This window comes from Hippoglossus stenolepis, chromosome 12 (assembly GCF_022539355.2).
Source record: "Hippoglossus stenolepis isolate QCI-W04-F060 chromosome 12, HSTE1.2, whole genome shotgun sequence".
NCBI classification, from domain to species: Eukaryota; Metazoa; Chordata; class Actinopteri; order Pleuronectiformes; family Pleuronectidae; genus Hippoglossus; species Hippoglossus stenolepis.
The window spans coordinates 1,777,038-1,795,328 of record NC_061494.1 but is presented as its reverse complement, the minus strand read 5'-3'; the positions used below and the strand labels follow the sequence as shown (position 1 = coordinate 1,795,328).

Sequence of the window (18,291 nt, the reverse complement as noted above, 5' to 3'; positions counted from 1 at the left end):
CCTGAGTTCATCTGGAGTTCAGTGCATGTCTGAAAGCAGATTATTAAAGCATTACTTTATCATAACATTAGTTATTGCTCTATAACAAGAGTATTCAATAGTAATTATTATATCATTTCGTCAGTACTCTGTACTCATGGGTCAGACCATACATGTATTTGCAGCCTTCATTTTTATCTCAACTACGCACATGTAAGGCTTCCTGACTGTATTTGACCCTTTTTTGATGCTATAATAGGGAAATCCGTCCCCTTGTTTACAGGTCCACATTTTGACATACCCGCACACTTCATGGCATCTTTACAACCTATACAATTTTCTGACTGCTCATGTTTCTTTTGCTGTTGGATTTTGTTGTAGCAATGTCAGCATCGACCAGAACTGTACAAATATTGTTTGTTATATTTCATTTGTTGTATATGTCCTTTGGCTTATTCTTACATATATTTATTTGTCTCTTCTGTTGTTGTTTTTCATATGCGTGTGTAGCTGCTGCCCTGGTGGACCCTTCGCTACATCAACCTGCATCAGCAAATCCTGGAGGCTTGTTCTCCACAGCTCCTTGAATTGGCCCAGAGCACCATGGAAAAAGGTCGGTCACTATAATGTGAACGTCTGTACATTTTGGGACTTTTCTTTGGGTTTGTTTTTCTCAATGGCGTGCACCAGGCCCAACGGCCTCAGCTTGTGAGGCTCATGACTTAACCCTATATTTGAATGTGTTTTCTGTGTCGCACTGCAAGACTGGAGCATTAAACCATAGGTGATCCACTTGTATAAACAGTAGCCTGCTTCATTTATGGTTAAATGCTGTTGCTGTAGTAAAAGAATGCGTCAGTGGGCCATTTTGGACCCAGCTCTGGTTGGACAGTTATTCTCTCCCACTGCCACGTTACTGTTACACAACAAAATGGTTCATTCCCAGAGTGATGTCTTCCCAAGCATCATTTAAGTCCTGGTTGGTCAATAAAGTTCAATCATAGTGAATGGCAAAGCTGTTTATCACATTTGTTTGTGCTTTAACAGAGTTGAGTTGGAGTTTCTAACAGCTGTGCTTCTGTTACTGAGAGAATCAAAACAAGCCTGACTGGTTAAAATGTCTTTATTGTCGTATATAACCTCTGAGCATGTCATGAGCAGCTGATCATAATAACAATGGTGTGGAAATTGTGCAGGGCTCTGTGGTGGTCTGTAGGAGAATGTTGCTGCAGATTCCAGTGATACATGAAATATGTTCCAGGAGATACAACTGACCAACACTTCCATAAGTTTAAAGGCATAGACTCCAAATCACTGTGTGGAGGTAGCTGTCGGTGCACGTGAGGGCTGTTAGCTGATTGATCCTCTGGTTTAAAAGGCAGCGGCTGAGCTGCCTCAGGAGACGGACAGAGACACACGAGTGGACACAGAGACTGAGCAGAGCCAAGAAACCTGAAAAGGTTATGTCTGGGACAATTTATGTTTGTTTGGAAATTTATGTTTGATCAGTAATAAGTAAAGGTAAAATGTGAGTGGGTGAGTGGTTGGTCTGCTGTGGGGAGACCCTGGTGGCGTGGTCAACTGCCACATACTGTAATCAGGGAAGTATTTTTTATGTTGCAGCCTTATGCTAAATACAAAAAAATATATTAATCAAAAGTCAATTTCCCATAGTGACAAAGACAAAATCATTTTAGAAAGTTTATTAATTAAAGGAAAAATCCTGATTATCTCTGAAACTGAAGCCATTTTCAAAAAAGACCTGCAGGTAAAATCTGGAGAATTGGATACGGAGTTAACCTGTAGTCTGTCTTTCACACAGGCACAACACAGCAGGAGGTTCTCTGTTCACAACAGCAACAAATCATCTGCGTTATTAAATGTTATCCAATTAAAATGGGGACAAAGAAGAAGAGATTGATCATTTTCCTAATGTTGGTCATGTTTGCCAGCATTTCTTCACATATGGCTTTGTGAGTATAGATTATAGGACATAATCATAGGAATTTGTACAGTTTCCGACGTTAGATTTTGGAAAATTCACGTTAGAGCTTTGATTCCAACTAATAAGAAGAAATGAAACCTAAAGCTTTGATTGTTGGATTGAGGCCTTGGACTAATGACAACTGTTGGGTCATGTGTGAAGCACAAAGTAAACGATAGTTTCATACTGAACCACTTCACTTTGAGAAACGTGCACTGGTGTTCGTATTGAAACTGTTGCATAGGACTTGAAAACATTGAAGAAATGCCTTTACTCCACAGACTATTGTTTACTTTAATTAATTCAATTAGAATAATGATCTTTGATTAATTAGTTTAGAGTGTTTTTTGCCTCAGTATGTGCTTTTAATCCCCTTCATGAAACACTGCTAGTTTCCTTCTTGTATAGCTGGAACCAAGCAGCAGGGCTGTTATCAGAGGATATTGAATATATATGTTTTTCTCATCTCTTGAGCCTGAGTTAATTGTTTAAAGGCAGTGGGTGTTCATTGGTTTGCAGTCTGCTGTGTGATGGTTAACAGTGTGTGAAGGTTACCAGTGTGTGCTGGCTTCAAAATAGACCGATCCATATTGTAGAGGAGCAGTTGGCCGCACCATTGTTTATGAGGAGGCTGCTGTGAAATGCATACAGATCAGTTCCTCCCATGCTATACAGCTCTGGGGAGGTGATGCCAGGGATTTAGCTGTTTTTTGTATTTTTGTTGTCAGAATAATAACACTTGTCTGACACATCTACTATTTCATGTTATTTACTTTTGTCATAGAATCAAAATCAATTACTGTGATGAAAAGGTTCCTCTGAGTGGCTCTTTGTATTTCAAACATAGTGTTGTGGCCTGCATATGTCCTGGAAGCTGAAAGTTCCCCACTCATGCAAAGAGGTTCAATGATTAAATATAATATTATATGTGGCTCTCATTACTGTTAACAAAGCCTGTTGAAGGCTGTAATGTTGTACGTTTTACTACAACTTGCCATCCTGTATAAGATATACAAACATGAAGGAGGTGGGGGGTTCATTGTTGTTCCACCTTTAAGCAAACCATGGAGGCAGTCTGATCCGAATGGACATCTGTGTCCAAGGGAGAGTTGGCAAAGAGGGACAGCACAGGGACACTGTAGTGGTCCACGTCACATCTGATTCCATAACGCCAGCATGCTGTCTAAAAATCACACAGTAGGGTGGCATCATGCTGGCTTTGTTTTGTTCACTGTAAACAAGTACAGGCAGCATAATGGAAGGTCTCCTACCTAACAGCTCACAACGCCACCACAAAGTCATTCTCCTGCAGTGTGAAATCATTTGAGCTAAAGGTGACACAGATGAGTTGCATGTAAATCTCTCCTCTCTCTTATTGTTCACTCCTGGCACCAGTGTCGCTTCATTCATGTTGAAAGAGGATGAATGTGTAGGATCTCTGATCATGAATTAAACACCTCCTCGCTGCTTTTCTCCTGCCGGGCTCACGGAGGATAATCTCTGTCTCCGTGACAGGGCCCTCTCTGAGGCCAAATTAATAATCGGATCAAATGGAAGGAACGCAGAGGAGCGACGCAGCAAAGAGAAGGAGACAAAGCTTTCATCCTCCTTTGCCATCACCTCTGTGCTCTGTTTGCCTTTTTAATGTGTTTCCTCAAGGCCTCAGCTCTTTGTTTGAGCCGTCTTGGTTTTGATGCTGCTTAAGGGAGTACTTGGATGGCCGTTCCTTTTCTGAATCCACGCTATTAATGTTCAAGGCCCTTGTTCTGCTCAGAAGTTTACTGCATGTATATATTGCAGCTGCTTGATTAATGTGTTTGATTGTATTTATGCAGTAGCTCTTATAAATACAGACCATGAAATGTCTGCTGAAAAATACAAAACCTATTTCTTCTGCTACCTTTCAGACACCTTATGGAGGCTCCTGCAAAACACTCAATATATATTGTATACTTTTGTAAATGAGAGATTTAAGTGTGGGGTTTTTAATGTTTGCAAAACTTTCAAAAAATGTTTTAACTTTGAAAGAAATTCCTTGCACAATATAGTGTGTAAAAAAAGAAGGGGTCTAAATATTTTATGGACACCCTGAGGCAATTTTCAGGAAAACTTAATTACACAAATTAGGATTATACATGATTGTGTCATAGCCCCACACACGTGTGATTTTCCAGCAAAGATGATGTTGAGTGATTAAATCAAATGAAAGCTTGAAACACAAATACATAGGTATGTCCACGTTTCTCTACAATAAAGGATTTTCATCATAATAATTTCAAGGCTAAAAGCTGAAAAAGAGTAAAAAATATGACCGTGGCTGCCTCATACTAATTGCCACAAACACGTAGCCCTGCTTAACTAGGTCATCAAGCTTGTTGTCCTTCTGCTCATGTTGCCCTGTTTTCATATCATATCAGAAAAAATGTACTTTTGGAGACTGGATTGTTACTCTCCTCTTTCACAGTGCTGAAACGCCAGTCTGTGTTGTCGGAACATAGAAACCTGGCTATCCAGTTCCATCTGGAGTGTGTCTACATGAATCTGACCTACTACGAGTATCAGCCAGCCAAGGAGCACATCAACAAGGCACAGGAGCTCTCAGGGCTGAATATCAACATGACAGGTGTGTAAAGCTCAGCAGCACCTGCTCCTGGAGAATATAAGGGGAGGCTGTCATGCTTAGTACTGATGCTCTAAGACACATACTGATCAAGCCTTAGTGATAACGGAATTTAAGGTAACAACTGGTTGCATTTGCTCTATCAAGGTGCCCTTGGTAAACGGACCCGCTTCCAGGAGAACTACTTGGCTCAGCTCATCCTTGAGGTCAAGACAAAGCCGGGACAGATTGATGGTGAGGCCAGTCCTGTGCCCACACCTCAGGACTGCCTACCTAAGGTATGAGCTTCTGTTGCCTTCTTTCCAACTTAATGACCTGTTGAACCATTTGTTGTTATTTTTCATTCAAAAGTTATTTATTATCACTGACAAGCCAATCTATAAGGCAACACATGATCAAACTGTCAAAATGTGGAGAAGGATCCAAAATATTTATTCTCAACTCAGATCTCTAATTATGAAGATGTTTTTGCCCTCTGATTGAATGACTTGGCAAAAAAACAGATGATCTTGCCCATATTCAGTTGGGGTCACCTCAGCCTTTTGTGCAGTTGAGTGTTCAACTGGGGCAAATACTTTTTCATACTCAGCATTAACAGCAGAGGGAGATGTCTGCCTCTGGAGCTTTAATACAGTCTGAAGCCTGATGCTACTGTTAATGGAATCCCAATGCATTACACTTTATCTCCACTGCCCTATGGTTTGGAATAATGCCATGAATTCATGATTGTGGTTGAGTTGAAGCCTGAAGTTTTTCAGGTTAAGAAACCAATTAGGGTTTTTTTGATTATAAATAAATCTGAAGAAGCATCCCCACATTCAGAATAAGTTGGCATTAATTAAAGGAAATTAATCGTTTCAAAACGTAGCCATTCTTCCATCCATTCTTTACCTTTTCATGTCCATTTTAATATTTGCATGCACAATACTTAATTTGTACTAATCATCAATACTAAAAACTTAGCTGTACTTCAGTGCTTTATAATCCACAAAGTAATGACTCAATGTCTTGAGATTACAGTGGTGACCAAAAATTTACCAGATAATGAATCTAAACGTATTAACTTAGGTACGTTATGGATATACAAATTAATACAGCAATATAAATATATACTAGTGATGTGCAGACATGCTTTTTTTATTACTCACAACCACTCTGCTCATATATGAGAGCCAGTCCGCACCACTGAACCTGCAAAATCATGCAGGACCCGAACCTAACCTTACCCTGCTACCCCTGGAAATTCGGACTCTTTTAAACCTTGCGGTAACACTCATCAACAATGGGCTTCTCTACTCATGACGTAGGAGGTGAAAATGAAGCTAACTGATGGCTACACAAAAAGTTAATAAAGAACTTCAAGCTTGACATTTTCACTGTTGGAAATGGAAATTAAGGACAAGATCTGGAAGATCAAGAAAACTTTGAGATTATACTGCACGTATGTTGGGAAGAAAGCCAGACGTCCATAACATCTGCCCAAGACCTGCAGGAAGGTTTAACTGTCAGAGTGGGGGTGCACCTCATAGTGTTCAACACAGAGGAGGGAATGAGTTGCCTGAATGAAACCTAACCTGCAACATCATCACAAATTCAACGTCTGAAATGTGCAAAGCAACGTGTGAACAAGCCAGGAAAGAATTCCCTCAGACTGATGAAATCAACACTGAGCTCTTTGGCCAGATTTACCAAAGAATGTTAGAAGAAAAAAAGGAACAGTATTTGAACGCCTTACCAACTATGAGATTGAGTTGCAATCAGTTGCAGAGGACGCTGAGAGGGGGAAGAATAGATTCCTCTAAATATTAACAAAGGTCTGGATGCCCACCATCAGTCAATTGAAAAGAACATGGAATCCATCATGAACTCCTTCAATAATTTGAAGGTTCTGAAATGACTGGAGAAGAGGCTCCAAGTCTGTTCAATTTAAATGATGATCAAAAATAGCAGGGCTTTGTCCCAGATCAGTTCTGAAAAAATGTAATTGGACATAATCATGATCAGTGTCATAGCTATCTAAATTCATCATGTGGTTTTGGTGATATGTAATAAAATGTTGCAGGATCACCCACTCAGCTGTCTGTCAGTTTGTTATCACCTGGCAGTTGTAGGTGTACGTAATGGGTGGAGAACTGGCCTTTGGTGCCAGAATTACAAGTCTCCTCCAATGAGCAGCCACTGCATCGTTTCAGGAAGTGGGGAGGGTTTTGATCTAAACAGGAACTCTTTGGATCTCCCTGGAGATTGACTGGAGGAAAGAGCACATACTTGACTTTATCACCATGGTTATTTAATCATGATAACACAAACTTTATACAATAGTGTTCAAAACTAAAATACAGAAAAGACAAAACATCACCTTCATAGTAAGAACAGAGGAACGTGTGACTCGTAGACTTTAACCTAAAGCTTATGGAATAAGGAATGACACTAAGCTTTTTTCATCACCACCACTGTGATGCCCTTGAGCAAGGCTCTTAACCCCAACTGCTCCAGTGAAACTGCTCAGCGGCATATAAGACTGAAGACTGTAGATATACTGGGCAGCATCCAGGCTGACAGTGTGTAATGAAGGTTAAAAAAGGGTTTCCATGCAGCTCTCAATCTTGTGGCAGTGGCCCAGCTCCAGTTCTTTGTACTGTGCTCAGACCACTAATGCCCTCACTAATGGAGGAGGGGGGAGTAAATGGTCTCAATCAAGGCTGCCATTAACCAGAGCTCACTGGCTTCCTATCTAGAATGGATAGAAGGAAAGCAGAGAGAGACGAAACGGGAACTCTTCATCAGTGGCCAATCAAAACCATGGCCAGCAGGGAAATTGGGCCATTTCTGTCACTGTGGGTCTGACTAATCTTGGAATTCTTGTGTTATTTTAATGAAAACAAGTATGATCCAAAGTTCTTATTGCTGTTGCCAAGCCACATTGTCACAAACTAGGATTTGGATTGAGTTTGGTCTCTTTGCATCGATATGTTTGCCAAGATTCAACCAGAGGAATGCACTTGACTGTCGTTGACTGAGTGCCATACATTGTTCAGTCCAAAAGCTCTGAATGCCGACATTTGAAGCCTCACATTTTGGCAATCGTTTTGATCCCTGTCTTCATGTCTTGTGATTGGTGCAAGACACTGAGCCCCTCTCCCCCTAATAAGTGTTGTTACATGGGAAATATGAGACATTTTAAAGCCAGTTAGTGCTTCTCTCTTTGGGGTTAGTCTAGGAAGGCACTAACCTGCAGCCTAGTGACTTACACACATCCACCTGTTGGTTGTTGGGTACAAGGCAGACTTTATTTTGCTTAAAATTGAGTCTTTAAGTGAACATAACTCTCGAGGTACTAAGTGGCAGGTGCACAGGCATGAAAGTTGTGCGGCCCCTTTAATTATAAACCCTCACAATCTTTTCACATCTGACCTATTGTAACCTCATCATATGAGGCCATCAGGAGAGGTATCACAGTACATACTTTGGAATCCATGGTTAAGTGCAGACCTCAGTATTTAGAGTTTAACCCAAAAATGCAGAGGAGGAACATTTTGGTCATTTGTTTTGTGAATAAACCATGAAAGTGTTTATTTGGCCATAAATCTTGCTGTACAATTGTCACACTCAAATGCTTAATGTGATCAAGCCAAACGTCAAGTTATTTATAATAAAGGGGACAGCCAAAATGAAAATAAGCATTTATAATTATAAAGGTGTTTCTGAAACATAAACCTATGCTGCTGTAACGTTAGTACACTATTAATTTCACACTTACTAATGATATAAATCGTGATTCTCACTATTCTTAAGTGAGAATCACTTTTGCAATTTGTATACTTAAGCAAAACCTATTGTCTTCCAGTTGCAAGATACATCAGTTCTAAGTTATATTACTTGATCTTGCATCTTTGTAAAGCTACTGTTGGCTGTAAATGTGAAAAAATCCCAGCTTATCAGTGAATATTAGATGAGATATTGTGTGAGCCATCCGCTCACCATCATCTTTTGTCTAGAAATGGCCCACTAAGCATGTGTGAGGGATTCAGTCTTAAAGCTGTATGTCCCACAATTGTAAATGTTCCTTTTAAAGGTTGTTACAACAAGCAGTTTCTCAGGCTGTGTATTGTGCAGTGGTTTCCAGCTGCTGCATGTGTGTACACACCTGACTGTACATGTGATTCTATGCTTACAGGACTCCCTTCTGGGTGACGACACCGTGCTGGACAGGATCAACTTAGCGGAGCCAGATCAGCACCAGATGCCTGACCTCAGCGCAGAAGAGCAGGCCGTCATCCTGGGCATCTGGTAAGTCCACTATACCTGAGAGCTCAGAACTGTTTCTGGAGCTGCTCAATTAGTGAGGTTTTTTTTATGCTTAAAACACAGTTTAGGTTTGGCAATTCCCCCCCCATTCCGTGTGCTGAAGTGTCCTTGGGCAAGATACTGAACTCCAAATTGCCCCTGATGGCCATGCTGGCAGTGTGTGATTGATGCATGATAAAGAAAGTGCTCCACATAGATTCACTGTATGAATGTGTATTTGAGTATGCGGATGGCAAAACTGCACTGTAAAGTGCTTTTAAGGGTCATCAACACTAGAAAAGCATTATATCAATACTGACCAAGTAAAGCTGCTTTAAAAAAGTGTATATCATACTAATCTACCAGTCACCTGGACTCAAAAATGGTGGATGGTTTTACAGAAACCGGGGTTTATTAGTTTATCTAACACGTCAAGAGAAATTTCAAAGATTGAAAATATTTCACACCATCCTCCAATTTGGATCAATCTGCCTAAGCATAAATATGTCCTATTTGTGATTCCTTTTCCCTTCTGTGTCACTTTGACTGTCTTATCACATTATTTAGATAGAATTGAAAAGCTCGTTACTCAGATTTTGTTTCCCTCTTTTGATTTTTTTTTTTGTTCTTTCTTATTGCAACTCGTCACAACAGAAAACCAGCTGTCTGGCAGCTTCACCTCCAGACAAACACTTTGTTAAACCATAGCTCGTATTAGTGCCAGGAGAAAAGGTCAACACAGAACTGAGTAAAAGAGGAAGAGCACTGGTATTTCCCATCACAGTCGGTTTCCACATGTTGGGGAATTTTACGGCATTAATATATAAAAACAACTACGCCTATGTTATTTACAATTTTCAAACTTCCGTGCAAAAATCAAACTCTGAAATGCATGAGTTTTGTGTATCTGACAAAATGTATTCTTTGTAATTAGACTTGAGACACATTTTTATTATACTTAATAGATTTTGGTGGGTTTTAACTATATATTCGAATGGTTGTTTTTTGCAGATCTCAACTATATATTTAGGACCTGTGGTTTTGCTCTGGATTTGTTGCTAACGTACTCTAAATCTTTTTGTTGTGGTGGTTCCATCCAGAAAAGGGTGAATATAAGACACTCAACCCAATACCAGTAAGCTTCACAGCGAGTCGGTGATTAATTGCCATGCTGCTGCTGGAACCCGAGCAGTCAAGTGAAGGTCATTGGAGCAGTGAGGGAGATTGCTAGGTGATGATTGATGAGTACCAGGTCTGTCTACATGAATGGTAGATCAGCACACCTGCATGTTGCTCCAAGACCACATCAGAAATTAATATCTTGTACCTCTTAAGTCTTCCATACAGCTAACAAACCAGAGCTATCCAGTTCACTGGAGTCATTACCAGGTCCATGTACGAAGATTTGAGAGAATATAGCTTTTCTCCGACGCTGACTTGCCTTGGTATGAATCAATATCTAGTTGATACACAGTGGAGGCATAGCACAGTTTAGAAAGGAAGTGTGTGGAAAACAGGAGACACATGCTCATATTCTAATAATGGATTATTAGTATATGGTGTCAGAGCAAAGGGGAAGATGAAGTTAACAGTGACCTGTGCTCTTTGACAGAAATAAAAAGTCACGTACATATCTACAATAAAGACCTCTGGAGAGATACACTAGTTAAAATGGGACCATTTCTATAGTCAGATTGGGGCAGCTGTGGCTGAGAGGGGTACAGTGGTCATCCTCCAACCAGTAGGTCGGCGTTTCAATCCCAGTCTGCCCCATCTGCATGCCGAAGTGTCCTTGGGCAAGATGCCCCCCTAATGGCCCCTCATAGAAAAAAATATAAATTGCTGCACGTAGATGCACTGTATGTATGAATGTGTGTGTGAATGGCATGACTGTACTGTAAAGTGCTTTGAGTGGTCATCAAGACTAGAAAAGCTCTATACAAATACAGACCATGGACCATTTACAAATGTAAATGTAATATGTACGATGTGGACAGGGTGGACAGGGTGTCAGTGTAATCAGAGACTTTCTTAGTGGTAGCTAAAGTTTTAGTGTCTAAAATCTAAGTGGTCTGACCACAGCTTGATGTATTTTATTGCCTCTTCATAGTCGGTGCTTCTTGCATTAATGACAACACATCCCAGGATGTCATTATCTTTTATTCAAATTTAGCTTAGGGCTTAAAAAGTTGAAGAGTCCCTGGTCTAGAGGAACAAAAACTGAGATCTCTATGGTCCTTCATAACTCTGAGAATGTGACCTTGTGTGGATTGTCTTTTCTCTCTCTGTGGATATGCTGAGCTCTCGGCTGCTCCTACCTTTACCCTTTAGGTTAGATACTTTTTAAAGCTCACACTGTTACTAATTAATATTTAACATCAAATTTGATCAGTTTAGCTTTAAAGTTCACTCTTGACTTTGCAAAAAGCAGTTTGACTGAACAGTCTCAACTAAAGGTCCACTTTCTAGATTATATGTTAGTTTTTTGAGAACTTTTAGGTGTTCTCATTTGTTTGTGTTTACTTGAAAGTGGATCTTCAAAGGTCAATGGTGAAATGGTCAGTATTTATATAGAGCTTTTCTCCTCTTGCTGACCACTCAAAGCACTTTACAGTGCAGTTGTTGTTTTTTTGCCATTCACCCATTCATATATACATTCATACAGTCCATCTATGGGCAGCCCTTTTTTTCTATGAGTGGCAATTTGGGCTTCAGGACACTTTGGCATGCAGATGGGGAAGACTGGGATCGAACCGCCGACCTTCTGGTTAGAGGACGACCGCTTTCCCCCCTCAACCACAGCCGCACGTTGTTAAAATATTTCTGCTTTGGGATCGCTGCTCAAAACAGTGAGTAGCCCATGCAGACACTGAAAAAATGGAATGCATTATTTCCACTCCAACCACATAGTTTTATTGCAAAACTTCCACCTGACGCAGGAACCACAGACTGCTTCACAGCCCGAGGGAGAGGGCGCACAGCCTGGCCACAGCGCCACCAAGTCCGGGGCAGACACTCAGGAAGCCATGCTCAGCTCTACTTAGTGCACTTACAGTGATCATTTGGGGTCTGTTCATACATGTTTGGACCATCAAAATGTTATGTTTTACTGTTTAGAGAGAGAGGGCGAGAGAGAGAAGGAGGTCATCACTAGCACTCCACTGTGGTGGAATTTTGGCAGACGCGGCTCGCAATTCTCTATGCAGGAAAACCCTGTCAATGACCTGAACACCATTTATGGTAGTTCAAGCAGTCTTTTGCATTATGTACTGTATATTGACCATGACGGTACATTTTAGATATATTGTGCAGCCCTAATAAAGACCATGGGATACGACTGAAAGCTCAGTTAGTAAGGGGACCTTGAACTTAAGTTTCCAAGGATATTTCTAAAAGTGTTGTGAAAAGAACATTTGACTGACTGAGCGGTGCTTGTGAAAGTTAGTGTTTAGAACTTGAGTTGAGATTGATTTGTGGAATTGAACAGTTCGTCTTATTGGCTGATAGCCATAAGCTGAAGTGTCTTTGTGTCTCGGCTCCAATTGTTCTTCTGTTATATTGAGGTTTATGATAAACACCAACTGGCTTTTATACTTGAGGAAATTAAAACGTTATTCAGAAAGCTATTGAATTATTTCCATCCCTGCCCTCCTCCCTCATCCCATCCAATCCCTGGACAGATTGCCAGAGTATTGCAGGGATTTAATTATGCTAATGAATTGACTGGACGGAGGTTTGAATGTAAAGGGTCAAGATGTATTAAAGGACTCAGCCAACTTCCTGTATTATATTAACCTGGTAGAATCTTTAACACTGTTTAAAAGAGCAAGTAAAAGTAAAGTCATGTTTGTAACTATTATCTAATCCAAATTTCATCCAAATCCAAGAAGTCAGCCCCCATAAACAAAAGCTTATTGGTTTTTATCTTAATTCTCAATATACAATTCTAAAGGTCGGCTGTCAGTTATTTGTCCCGCTCTCTATTCAACACTAAAATATCGGAATAAATTATAAAGGAATATTGGATGAGTTGCCATGAAATTTAGTCCAGTATGTACATATCAATAACATTTTGTTTATAGTCATTGATTACAAATACACACCATGAAGTCATTTGTGTGACTCACTAATCTAAAGAAATGAGCAGCTATGTTTTCTTCAGGGGTCAGTTTTTCACAATGTATTTCCTGTGTGGTTTTGCAGCACTGACTTCCAGAAGAATAACCCCGTCCACAGACTGACTGAAGAGGAACTCCTAGCCTTCACAAATGTGAGTCTTTGTCCGATGCCCAGGTTGTGTTTGGTTGCATTAAATCTGTGATAAAACCAACAGATTTCCATGCATTTGCAGTTTGGTTTTTCTGTATTTAACCCAGTAGTCATATGCACTCAGTTTCCAGATTATTAGCTACAGTTTTTCAAACTAATTCAGCCTAATGAAACATCCATGAAAGAAATCCTACCTTTTAATAATGATAATGTTCACAACACTGTTTCAGAGAGGTGCTGATGTTTATAGAAGAAGCAGTGCTGCCTTTTACAGACGTGTGCATGTCTCTATTATATAAGCACTTTCAGACATGGAATAAGTTACATTGCTGATTCCACCTACAGTGCATTCAGAAAGTATTAGTGTAACTGTCTTCATATTTCATGTCGCTGCATTTTACAAAAACTAAACAAGAATCACATTCCCCTTTTCAATTTGCAATCAAAAGTCCACAATGAGTGAAAACCGTTTTGCAAACTTTTCAAAAATGAAAAACTGAAGGGGTAGGCATGGTATTACCATGTACTAATATTACTGCCTGGTGTTCATCAGACATGGTGCTTGGAGTTCTGGACAAACGCTTCAGTTTCTGTCTCATTAAAACAGATAATATTTTCCTCATTTTCTCACAGTCCTTTAAATGCCCTTCAGCAAACTGCAAGTGGACTATCTCATGGCTTTCCCCTAAAGTAGCCTCTGTCTCACTTCTGTACCATAAAGGACGGATTAATGGAGAGCTGCTGAGATGGACATGATTCCAGCAGGGTCTCCCATCTCTGCAGAGGACTTGTGACTCAGAGGACTCTGTTGGAGTGACCGTTGGGTTCTTGCAAACCTTACTGTCCTAGGCCCTTTTTTCCTATTGGTCGGTCAACTTACGTTTGGGTTTAGGTGGTTCCAAACGTCTTCCATGTCACGAAAATGTTTATACTCATGCCTGATCGATGCCTGGCCACAGCGCCACCAAGTCCGACACCCAGGAAGCCATGCTCAGCTCTACTTAGTGCACTTACAGTGATCATTTGGGGTCTGTTCATACATGTTTGGACCATCAAAATGTTATGTTTTACTGTTTAGAGAGAGAGGGCGAGAGAGAGAAGGAGGTCTTCACTAGCAGTCTCCACTGTGGTGGAATTTTGGTTCCAAACGTCTTCCATGTCACGAAAATGTTTATACTCATGCCTGATCGATGCCTCACCATAGTTTTATCATGCAGGTCTACAGAGAGTTCCTTCAAAGTCATGGCTTGGTTTTCTATCTGACATGTAGTGTAAACTGTAAACAAAACTGTGTGCTTTTCTAAACTTTGTCTACTGAACTCAGTTTGCCACAGGGGGTTGCCAAAAAGTTGTAAATGCACCTCAAGGATAATTAAAGCAAACTGGATGTACCTGACCACAATTTGCCACAGTAAAAGGTCTAAGTAATTTATAAATAAGATGTCGGGCGTTAGTCAGTCATTATTTCATGCCATCAAATATCTAGACTATTATAAATAGTATATTTCGAACACATGTTCCTCTCATAGTGAATTGTAATGCCTTCAGTGATCCTGTTACTTTTTATTTAATGCTGTCATCGTGTTAAGTTTCAATATGGCCATGACATTCCCATCAGCCTCCGCTGCACTTTGTCCATGCAAAATACTAAATGTTTGCATTCTTAAGGCAGTTTATATGGTAAACTGTATACCTGTTCAACATGAGCAGATCAGTATTGTTATTGTTACCAGGTTAGCTCACTGGCTAGGCAAAGTACAGCCTCACAGAGCTACTAACCTGACTGCAAACTGATTCATCAACTCAGCAAAGCTTTGGCCGATCTGCATGTTAGCTGAGGTGCTTCAAAGTGCTCAATGTTCTTAATGAAACTCGAGGCCTTGATTCATGTTTTCGAGACAGTTTCCTACAAACAGAATAGATTTGTGTGATCTGCATGGCTGCATGTTGGAGTCAAATATAAAACAGACTTGTAGCTGAAAGGTTTCTGTTTGTTTAGACAGAGGAGGGATCTGGAACTTTTAAGAACAACTTCAAGTTCGGCTGGTTTGGGTTGTTTGTCCTCATATTCTTAATAGGATAAGGATTATTATGGAATTATTAATCATACATGACAAGAAAATGAAGCTGAGGTAACAAAATATTTAATGGGCCTGTTTTATTTAAGCCTCTCAAAAGGCTAAATTTAGATTAGCAGTGTGTCTGCAGTGAGAACCATTGCAGAATTGACGTGTACATGTAATCGTTGCGTCTCAGATATCAACAACAAAATAAATTAAATTAACCATTTTGGATTCATAGGATGTTGTCAGATTGCCTTTGTACGTTCAGTTTATGTCCACCATTGATTCCGAAATTTGAAAGAGATCAGTTTTTCTCAGTTTTCTAGTATTTATAAAATGTTTTGATGGTTGACAAATAATGGTTGAAGTTTGCGTCAGATATTTAAGCTGGAGGATGAATCCTTTCATTTTATATCATGAGCAGTTCAAAGATTTCAATTATATGGGGAAATATTTCATTATCTATTGGGTGACTTGGCACATGCAGTAGTTTGGTGCAGGTATCCGTTGTGCCTAGTTGGAAGCATCGCTCTCAAACTGTACACCTGGTGATCTCATCCAAGCTTGCTATTATTTTTGTTAGAATTATTTTTTGCTTTCCCAAGTAAAGGAAAAAAATGCCTGGATGTTTTTCAGCTGTTAATAGTCACAACTCCATAACTTCATGTGGTTGTGGATTCAGACATCTGGAGTCAGGCTCTGTGTATTCAGAACGATGATGGCAGTAATATTACATTTACTATAAAAAGAACTAAGTAACTGACCATAAAACACTTGATGCACAGAAACCATTACTGAAACTGCTAATCTCCTGGAGACGGGGCTTGACGACTTGACCTCTCCTCTCCCCACCGTTCAGACTGTCTCTGTTTTTATTCCATGCCGCTCTTCTTCTGCGAGAGGCCACAGAACAGTCAGGATATCACAACAGGGGTTTGATCAGAGAGACACGTGATCCTGGCTGGTGACTGAACCAGATTTCAGCTTCGGCTCAGGGAGCTTTGTGTTGATAAGACTTGGCATTTCATGTCTGGTTGAGAAATGAAGCACCGAATTTTATATTTGTGCATCATCTTATCTTTGCATATCTCTCATCACTGGTTGAGTTCTTGTTAGTGACCCCATTGAGCCCTCTATCAAGACTTATATTTATCATAATTTTAGAAAAACTTTGATCTCACAAGGCACCCCACAGACGTTATCACAGACCTGCATCAGAGATTTAACATTTTTGGATTTAAATTCAATTAGTTTCCCACCATTAATATAACATTGCTGTCACTCTCTGAGAAGACTTTAAGTTGCTGTTTGAGCTTCATCCATCTCTTGCCTGCCTCCTCTCTTTGACACAACCTGGTCAATTAAAGAGGAGTAAGGTGGAAGAGTGTGAGTAAGGATAAAAACTATAATTTTGTCATGTTACAGGCTCTACTATCAGTATGTTTAAACCATAAATGGCATTAACAATGAAGAGGGACTTTAATGTAAACTTTATACATGTTTTTGTTTTTTACTTTGATTTCTCTCAGGGCACAGTCCTATATTTGATAATAAATATAATGCATATAAATAATACATTTATATACACCTATATTGTTGGTTAATATTAAAGAAAATTGGAAAGTCATTTGAAAAAAACTTAAATATCCATCTTGCAACTCCTAAGATGCTCACACAAACAAAGTATAATGATCAAGTCTGAATATATGCTGGTCATTCTTACTGAAGTGCCAAACCCTCCAAAATGGTATTGGGCACAGCCCTACTCATTGGGCTGGCTGATAAACCGATATTTCTTTGATATTTGGATCAACATTCATTAAAGTAGTCAATCAATTAGGCAACAGTCTGCAAAAGACTGGATAAACAGTAGAATGAGATCCGCTTTACAGGCAACTTGTTCTGTTCGTGCAGACAGGAATCCCAGCTAACCATCTCTTCCATTGGAAAAGTTACCATGCACTCGCAGCCGAGCTCACAAACAAAACCTCTTGGTTTTAGTTCAAACCCCTGCAAAAGATGCTCATACCTGCTTTGTTAGTACTTATAATATATCTGTATTCTTCTCTATAATCTTCAGAACACACACACACATGATTTGGCCAGAACGTAAGACCACACACTGGCATTTTGTTAGAAACAATTTCACAGTTGCGATTCCAGATTTGGAATCTTAAGGAAACTCGCAATATCTTCTTCAGTTTTTTTTAAATTTTTTATGATGGTTGGCAAACAACCTTTAGGTGCATTCCTGTCACCTTCTGAACTGGAGTGTGGAAACAAATGTGACTGAACATGACTTCAAAAGAAAAACAAACATGGAGGAGGATTGACATTGTGTGTTTTGTTGTGCAGCGAAAAACATTAAAAAAAAACAACTATGGATGAAATCATGGCTGAGAAGTCGGAATTAGCTTAAACATTTTGCAGCGCGAGCTGGAGGGGAGATGGAAATGAAGTGTTGTTTTTTAGTCAGCTATACAAGTACGCTACATCCGGTTTGTGACGCTTCCCAGCTTGCTCTCATTGGCTATTGTGGGTTTCTCTCTGAGCCGATTATCGTGTCTCATAAACTTGTGAGTGAACCAAACAAATTCAAAGCAAACCCCAAGCACAGCACGGGTGCCATGTCCACCGTCAACGCGAAGTGTTCGCAGTTCAGTGGGGGAGTGAGGAGGGTGGATGGCAAACGACTGTAAAGAGCTTTCAGTGGTCATCAAGACTACAAAAGCATTTTTATAGATACAGACCATTTACCGTCCGTTGATGAGTTTATAAAGTTTGTTTGGATTCTTTTCACACAGAGAAAAATCTGGAACCAAATTGCATCACTGTGACTGAAGTCTACTAGTGAACACACAGGGAACAATTGCGATGCATTTTAACATGATGTTGCTACACCTGTAGTTTGGTTGAACTTGAGTTTGGCAGGATCAATATTGATATTATTATGTGGCACATAAAACTATGCACATCTGCTCTTAGCAGTGTGCAATAGCCAACATGTGAAGCAAAACTTCCTTTGAGGGATTATTGAAAACAGTTGTTGCTTTTGCCTTGTTGAGGAGGAATTGTCAAACCATATTGGC

The 18,291-nt window shown here is 39.9% G+C and overlaps 1 protein-coding gene across 1 annotated transcript in view; it reads left to right on the top strand.

Moving 5' to 3' along the window:
* The window catches only part of ttc27 (tetratricopeptide repeat domain 27), a 66,309-nt gene that overhangs the window by 17,693 nt on the left and 30,325 nt on the right, over window positions 1-18,291 (top strand). The window contains exons 5-9 of the mRNA XM_035172733.2: window positions 490-592; window positions 4,428-4,586; window positions 4,731-4,861; window positions 8,761-8,873; window positions 13,074-13,140. Coding sequence (XP_035028624.1) covers window positions 490-592; window positions 4,428-4,586; window positions 4,731-4,861; window positions 8,761-8,873; window positions 13,074-13,140 — 573 coding nt within the window. The remainder of the gene's footprint in view (window positions 1-489; window positions 593-4,427; window positions 4,587-4,730; window positions 4,862-8,760; window positions 8,874-13,073; window positions 13,141-18,291) is intronic.